Source organism: Falco cherrug, chromosome Z (assembly GCF_023634085.1).
Source record: "Falco cherrug isolate bFalChe1 chromosome Z, bFalChe1.pri, whole genome shotgun sequence".
NCBI classification, from domain to species: domain Eukaryota; kingdom Metazoa; phylum Chordata; class Aves; order Falconiformes; family Falconidae; genus Falco; species Falco cherrug.
In genome coordinates, this window is record NC_073720.1 from 17,034,322 (window position 1) to 17,042,492 (window position 8,171).

The following is an 8,171-nucleotide window of genomic DNA, read 5'->3' on the forward strand; positions in this document are numbered from 1 at the left end:
AGAAACAGAATAATTTCTATCATCCCTCCTTATAGAGTAGGTTCAATAAGGTCAACTTCACTAGTTTCTCAGCTACTTTGGGGCTTTAAACTAACTCTTTCCAATGACCTTCATGTTGCAACTGAGATGCAGGGTTGGTTGTTTTTTTTTTCTAGTTTCAATTTGAGAGATTTATTTTGAGGCAATGACATTCACGTTAGCATTTGTATTGAATGTTTTAGGCAAGGTGTGAGTTTTCTAATCCAGGTTCTTTTTAAGTATTCATTTAAACACCACAAAGATGCTTTGGGTTTATAGATTTAGGATGATTTGGATATTGCAGATTATCTCAGCGAAGAGGAAAACAGGTCCTTTTTGAACTGTCAGTTTGTTGTTTTGAACCACGAGATCTATGGCTGGTTAACATATTTTTTATCAAAAGCTTACAATGGAGCTGTCAGCAAGCATGCCAATAACCTTAACCAGATTGCCTATTGGGCCATTTTATCCAAGCCCTTTGCAGCTCCTACCTCAAGATGAATGATACTACAATGTACATGAAGCAAATAAAATTGACTTGTGACCAGAATATCAGCAGATAGTTCAGGGATTTTAAGTGTCAGTTAAAGCAGAGCACTGGTTCCTGATGCCTCTTATCTAATATTATAGTCAGTATCAGGGTGCAGCAAACATTTAAAAGCTTTGAATAAAGTAGGGAAAATAAAAATGGTGCTTTAAACATGTAAACACTTACTTCATCACTTATATTCTGTTTCTGCATTGAACTTCTCGAGGGTTTAAAATACCCTGTGCAAAAGCTGTTCACAGTGTTTTATGGCTGCAAGGCAAGTAATTCTGATTTGACATGATGAAAAAGGTTTTGAACAGTGGTAAAATGTTGGTAATCCTGATGTAGGTAATACAGTCACTTTTACGAAATAATGGCTACAGTTTGATCACATAACCCTGTGACAAATGCAAAACTGGAGGAAATGCAAGAAAGGGCTGTTAAGATGATCAGGGAAATGGAGACCTGCCTGTGTGAGAAGAGCTTGTTTAATCTCTTTCAATGAGGACTGAGAGGTGATATGACTAGTCTTCATCAATATTTTAGAAGGCAAACACTGAAGAGGAAAAAAGGTAATTAAAGGACAATGCTGGCACAACAACAAGCAGATATAAACTGACCATGAACACATTTAAGCATGAAATGAGAAGAAATGAAATAAGAAGAATATTTCTAACAAAAAACCCCAAGTTTTGAAATAGAAGATGCAGTGGCAAAATGCCTAAGAACAGTAACGGTGACTTTCCGTTAACAGTTTATGTTAAGTTTACAACATGGCTGGCTGTGATTACAAAAGAAGAGATGCAATAGCTTTACCTTAGCCACGTTTGGCCAGTGTCCTTTAGCAATCAAGGGAAAAACATGCTTTCAGATGCATTTGGAGACTAGTATATGGGATAAGTAAAAGGAGGGAGGTTGCTCCCTAAATGGTCAGTCATCTGGCTTGTCTCTTCACCCTTCTGGTGAAGAACATGGTTGGATTCAAAATGAAACATCCAAAGTTTAAATACTCGATACTTAACTGAGTTGCAACTTAACATTTAAAACTGTCTTTTATAAAATACCTTGTGAATCTTAAGTAAAGGGGAGCTTTTGTGTACCTATGCATTAACAATATTTTAGTTCCTATTATACTTCCTCTGAAAGAAGGCAATAGTTCTAAATTCTATATTGTTTGGAAATTTCAATGCAAACACTGGCTTTCAATCTTTGTCATGTATTCCAAAATGCCTCCAAATACCTTTGCAACTGTGACCACTAGTTTAGGGGAAAGCTACGCTGAAGTTAATGAAAGGGAGCAGATTATCACAGACGTATGTGTCCTGTCACCTGTCCCACTTAACTGTAGCACTTCTTGCAGTGTATGCCAATTTTAGCTTATTTCCAGTTTCTTAAATAAATGTCATAAAAGACCGAATTTTAGCAGAGTTGAATTCCTTTACTAAAGCCACCTTCACAGGTCTTGCAGTTTCTGACTAGCTGTGATTTCAGTTTTCAACCAGTGCTGTGGGTGCCCACAATCCTGTAAAAATGAGCCTTTCCTACAGCACAAGAGTGTAGACCAGGCCCAGATTTACACTGGTGGATGCTGGGGTGACCAGGCTGGCCTGTGCTCTCTGTGCCCTGGGCTGAGACACATGCATACAAACCTCCAGGTTTTGTACGTCAGTAAATTACCTCTTACTTCTGCCACAGTTCATGGTTTGTACAAAATACTTCGTAGGGGTTCTGTACAGAAAAGATTTCAATCTATTTATTTCAGGGAGCATTATCAGGGTCATTTAGAGTCAGCGCGTGGTCTTTCAAAGCAGCGGCGGTTAATTATCGCCTGAGGTTGAGCACGGAGAAAGCCGACGCAAACACCTTTTCTCGAACGCCAGCGGCGAAGGTTTCTTGCCACCGCCCCCGCTGAGGGAACCCGGCAAGGGCCGCCCCCCGCTGAGCATGCTGGGAGCTGTAGTCCCCGTCCCGGCGAGGCGCCTACAGCACATGCGCAGAACATGGATCGCGTTGCCGGAACATGAAGGGGTGGGGCCTTTCTGTTCCGGCAGCGCCCGCGCTCGCGCCCCGGCAGGAGCCTGCCGGTTGGAAGGCTGGCTCGTGCACGTGGTCCCTCGCGGCCAATCAGCTTTCCCGGCCGCCGAACCCCGCCCTTTCCGCTCTCTCTCGGCGCTGCGAAATGGCGGCGTTCAAGGGGCGGCGGTTGCTGCTGTGGCACGGCCGGTGCTGGTTCTCGCAGGCGGAGCCCCCCGTCCCACCGCAGCCCCCCGACTCGCTCTACCCGCCCATAGTGGCTTCCGCCACGGCCAAAAGCAAAGCGGCCAAGCGGCGGCGCCTGGAGCATTTCAATCAGCAGGTGCACGCGGCGGCGTCGATCGAGGAGAAGCTGCAGCTCTACGGGAAGCTGCAGCGGCCCAAGTACATGGTTTACCCGCAGACCTTCGCCCTCAACGCCGACCGCTGGTACAGAAGCTTCACCAACACCGTGTTCGTGCCGGGGCTGCCCCCGAGAGCGGCGTCGGCAGCCGCCAAAGCCCCGGGAGCAGCGGCGCCGGAGGCCGCGAAGACACCGGCGGGTGCGGCACCTGAGGCCGCTAAAGCTCCGGAGCCGGGAACGGAGGCACCAGAGGCCGTGAAGGCTCCGGAGCCCGCGGTGGGAGCCAGGGCGCCGTACCTGGATGTGGGCGAGCTGCGCTCCCTCGTCTGCGATGCCCTCCTGCAGGAGAGCTTCTACCAGCATAAGGAGCGGCCGTTCCTCTACCGCGATCAGGATCATACTCCCGGCCCCTTCCTCACACAGCTCGTTTCCACCCTCGCCGCTTTCCTGTCCACTCGCAACCCGCTGCTGGCCGCTTCCTCCCTGGGTGCGAAACTGGGGTGGGAGAGGGAAGGGGTAGCCCCTGGGCCGCGGAGACTGTCTGTGAACCCTGCAGGAGTGTTGTGGAGTTGTTCAGACCATGACTAGTAATTCTCATCTCCGTTGTCCCCTATGGTGCAAGTAGACATTGATTTTTATGTTTTACCGCAGATACAGGAGAGGAATCGGGAGGGTTTTAAGTGCAAAGGGGTGAATTCTGTTTCTCTCTATCCATCTGTTCTGTTTCAGATCTGAAACCTGAAGTTAATTATTACTGGCATCGTGGTGAGGAAGTTGTTGTCCGTGGATATCGAAAGGGTAGAGTTGATCCTGTGCGATTTCAGATAGATGATAACCCGCACCTCCAGATCCGTGTACCAAAGCAGCTTCCAGAGGTGTGGATATTTTCAACAGCAAGTTAATTACATGTGTTTTCATTTACATTTCTGACAAGTACTGAACCATGCACTAGATGGTACATGGAGGACCATGTTAAACAGACATGTAGCACACCTGTGCATTTTTCAGGTTTCAGTGCCTTTACTGTCTTGTTGTGGTAGCTACTTTGTAAGTACTGAGAGAGTCTTCTGAACTTCAAGTTGGTCATCTTTGTCCTCTAGGTAAAATGCATGTTGTTGTGCTTAATTAAATGGAGCTTTTAACTTATTTTATGCTTGTAAGCAAGGGTGAAAATAAATGTGTTGTAAAACCCTCTTAGTGGAGGAGAGTAAGATGAGACAAATGGAGAAGAAACTGAGTAAGAGAGAGCATGTATAATCTGAATATGAGCTAGTTACCTGTTACTACTGCTTAACAGTTATTTGCTCAAATGCTCTGTTTTTTTGGAAGCTGATTCAGTCTTCTAGTCTTTTTCCTGTAGGTTTCTACAGTAGTAATTGTGTAGCCTGTGGTAATTGTGTTGCCTGAACTGGGCAATTTCTGTTGCCCAGGTTCCACCACAGACAGAAAACTGCTCCAATTTCTGTAAATGCTGAACATTTCTTGTGACCTTAAGTATACAGTTTTCTGAGCTTAGTACTGTCAGATGTAACAAGCCTTAGCATTTTGGAAGAATGTCTAGGCAATTAACAATGTTACATAGTGCAAAACACTGATTACCTGTGAACTCACTCTGGTATTTCAAGTTCATTTGTTGCTACTAGAAATGTTTTCTCTTACTTTCTGCAGAAGAGGATTCTGGTTTTGAAGGTAGTACCAATTGGCAGCTTTATTAGCACCATTTCACGCAATGTTTTTTATATATTGAATCTTATATTGATGTCTGGATTTTCTGCATGTACTGGCACTTGTCACAAGACAAGAAGTTCTGTTGCAAAAAACGATTTAAAGTTGTGTATATCTGGTGTATGTAAGCAAGACTTGCACCTTCTACTCCCTGACCAGAAAGTGGCATATTGTGTGAAGCCTGATGTCAGAAACATGACTTATATCATGCCTTTTCTTTCTTCTGCTTCCTTCAAGATTGTACCATTGGAGTCAGATCTCGGAGATGTTCCTGTTATTGATCACAAACCATCCAAACTGCCGTTGTTCAAAAGGCAGTATGAAAACAAGGTATTTATAGGTAAGAGTTTCTAGTCATGAAATGTTAACCACATTTTTTTATGAAAAACTGAACCTCAGAACAAATGCCACCACCCCAACCTTTCTCCTCCCATCAAGAGAAAAAATGTTTGTATATTTTTATATATAATTGTACTATATAAATGATAAAAATATATATATATAATATAAATCTCTGTTGGAATTCCATGTCAGTGAGGCAAGGGAGAGTAGCATCCTCCTGTGTGTATGCTACTGTGTCCAGTTTTGCCTGAAGGAGTTGGTTGGCAGAAAACTGGCTTTGAATTTTGATACATCTCCTCAGAGACATTTCAGTATGTGAACTCTTGCCTTCTGGAGTTGGGCAAGCCCCCCAGTCTCACTCAGAAATGGAGGAATCTCAGCATTTATACAGATCTATAGTAGAGGTTCTAATCTTCTGTTGTTTGTAGTCTGATAGGGAATAGATGTTTGTATGCATAATAGTGTTCTCTGACTGACTTAGTTTTTTTTGTTTTGGGGAACACAGGATCAAAGGTAGCAGATCCATGCTGTTACGGACATACACAGTTTCATCTTATTCCTGATAAACTAAAACGACAGAGGTTTATAAGAGCAAATCTTGAGGACCAGATTGAAGTTCTTTATCGAGCTAATGGTATTGCAAGTCTCTTTGCCTGGACAGCAGCACAAGCAATGTATCAAGGTGAGACAGTCAAAAAATTCTTCCTGGTGATGAGTACCTGCTGTAAAGTTCTTCTGACTTTTCCCACCACCACCTTTTTCTCATGCTTTTCCTTCTGAAAGCCATGCTTTGAGTAGGTCTTTGGAAAATTAATTGAACCAATGAATGAAGCAGACCTTATACAAGGGTAGCTCCCTAGTAAAACTTCGTAATTCCCTGTTAAGACTTTGTCTTCGGGTACTTTGACTCAAGGAGAATTAATTATGCAGCAAAATATTTTTTCATATATAATGCTAAGTCTGTGTAAAAACCTCAATGCTGCATTTACTTGCTTGTTACGCAAGCAAGTTATGTTATGGGGAAAGGTGGTACATAGCAGTTTGGTGTTTTTTTCTGAAACAATTGTTGCTTAGCCCCTTGTTTCAGAAGTGTCAATTCTATGAAACTAAAATCGGTGAAAGAAGAATGTCATCAGCCCTACATTAGGATTTTATGCCCATTGTCTATAAATTCCAGAAGACCTGGATGGATAGATCAAATCAGTCTTCTGCTTGTTCATGTAAATGTAATTATCTAGTGTTACTGGAAGATAGCTGCTGGTGCGTACTTCACTTGTGAAACAACACATGGAAGAAACTCCTTTGTGATGCGTATTGCTGGCTCTGCATCAAATCTTTTTGATAATGTTATGTTAGAAAGTTTGACTTTTTTGTGGACATAAAATGCTGAAGTCAAGTACGTCTTGGTTTCAAAGCTGGTCACAGTTGTAAGCACGAATTATAAGGACAGCCTGATTCAAATTACAAAGTTTGTTCTTGGTTCTGTAACAGTTTCTGGTGGTGCTCATTGCTTATAATACCAGATATCTTTTAAGAATATTAATGTGTGTGCCAGCACACACACATAAGTATGTAAAGAAAATATTGTAGAAGGAGTATTGATGCTCAGCGGGGGTTGCTTGAAGCATTAATTCTTACTGACGTAGTAGTGGTCTTGGTATTATCTGGCTGGTTACTGTCATCAGTTATGCTTACATAACATATGCATGCTTCTGTCATGAAACAGAAGTTCACTGGCCTGTGAGAAGCACGGAATAGTTTTAAGACATTTCCCCTCAAATCAGTTGCAGGTCTTGGATGCATTAATAACTTAAGTAATTTTGAAAAGCCTCTTGGTTCATCAGTGCAGGGCTTTTACCAGTGAATGCAGATGTGCCGCTGTCGCTGATCTTGGAAATACCCTTAACTGTTATGTTTTAGTTAGTCTGTGTGAAGAGTGCTTGTGTTGCTAAATTTTTCTCCTAGTTAGCGGCTGCTGCAATTCCTAATATTTTTCTATATATCGGGATTGGGGTTTTAGATGTGTATGCTGGTAGGAGTTTTGAGTCCTGTGTAACTAGTGCTGTTTCCTTATTTTGTAGGGTTCTGGAGTGAAGCAGATGTGACCCGTCCTTTTGTATCACAGGCAGTAGTGACTGATGGAAAATACTTCGCCTTTTTTTGTTACCAACTAAATACTTTAGCACTAACAGCAGAAACTATTCAAAATAACCCTCGGAAGAATATCTGTTGGGGTACAGACAGTAAGCCATTGTATGATGTTGTGGAAGATGGTAGTGTGAAAGGCTTTAATGATGAAGTTCTATTTAATTTGGTTCGTTTTCTGTTAAACAGACCAAGAGAGTTGTAAATCATTAAAGTATTCCTGTTGATGTGCCTGAACTTCATTGTAACTCCGTGAAGTATGGGCTAGAAAATGCCTTGTTCTAAATCAAGTATTTGTCTAGCAAACAACTATATACATCTTTATTGATATTTGGGCCTAATTTTAAATGTATGATACTGTACACTGAAAAATAGATGTTTAGAATACCTTAATATCTTTCGTATATTTACTTTAAAGCGTATTGCACTAATTCAGAGTCAAGTGAATACGTTCTTTTAGTGGATCTATAGCTCTATGTTGAACTATCACAGCAAAGTATGAATTCATATGACCATCTGATTATGTTGCTGGGTAACTGCTGTCTTGATATTCAGCAGCAGTGAAAAATTAATTTTGTGCCTGAAATCGGTTGTCTTAAATGCTTACTTATTCCAATAAAAAGTGTTTCTTAAAAGTGAATGACTGACAGTGTAATTACATATTTTAGACAGTTATTGAGCAATAGTATAAACATGATCAACCCTCTTCTAAAGATTCCATTGTGAAAATGCATATACGTTTTTTAGCTGTCACCTCAGGACCCACAGAGAGAATTCTGCAATACCTTTGGAGTCTATAGTTTTCCCTTTAGCTTGGGACCTTGATTTCTGCCATAGACATCTTGATGTTTTCATTGCTGATACTTGGATGTCTTATGGCTGTTTTCAGTATATCACAGCTGAGCCCAGCTCATGACTAGGATCTCTGATTAGATAGAACATGTAAGGACTGTTTAGGAATATTTGCTTATCAATGATGTATATCTGGTTTTGAGGTAATTAAATATGCCTAGAACTTTGCATAGTTCTGTACAC

General features: G+C 41.8%; 1 protein-coding gene across 1 annotated transcript; it reads left to right on the forward strand.

Moving 5' to 3' along the window:
* Positions 1–2,552: 2,552 nt before the first annotated feature.
* Positions 2,553–7,776, forward strand: MRPS30 (mitochondrial ribosomal protein S30). The gene is made up of 5 exons (XM_005443928.4): positions 2,553–3,411; positions 3,654–3,799; positions 4,887–4,989; positions 5,497–5,673; positions 7,073–7,776. Exons 1-5 carry the CDS (start codon positions 2,568–2,570, stop codon positions 7,339–7,341), a joined length of 1,539 nt encoding a protein of 512 aa, XP_005443985.2. The 5' UTR covers positions 2,553–2,567; the 3' UTR covers positions 7,342–7,776.
* The last annotated feature ends 395 nt before the right edge of the window (positions 7,777–8,171 follow it).

Bases quoted from the DNA above. Each gene is read 5' to 3' on its own strand.
- MRPS30 (XM_005443928.4), top strand. From the start codon at position 2,568: ATGAAGGGGTGGGGCCTTTCTGTTCCGGCAGCGCCCGCGCTCGCGCCC. The intron at 3,800-4,886 runs GTGTGGATATTT...GCTTCCTTCAAG, and splicing joins TACCAAAGCAGCTTCCAGAG to ATTGTACCATTGGAGTCAGA. The intron at 4,990-5,496 runs GTAAGAGTTTCT...TGGGGAACACAG, and splicing joins TGAAAACAAGGTATTTATAG to GATCAAAGGTAGCAGATCCA.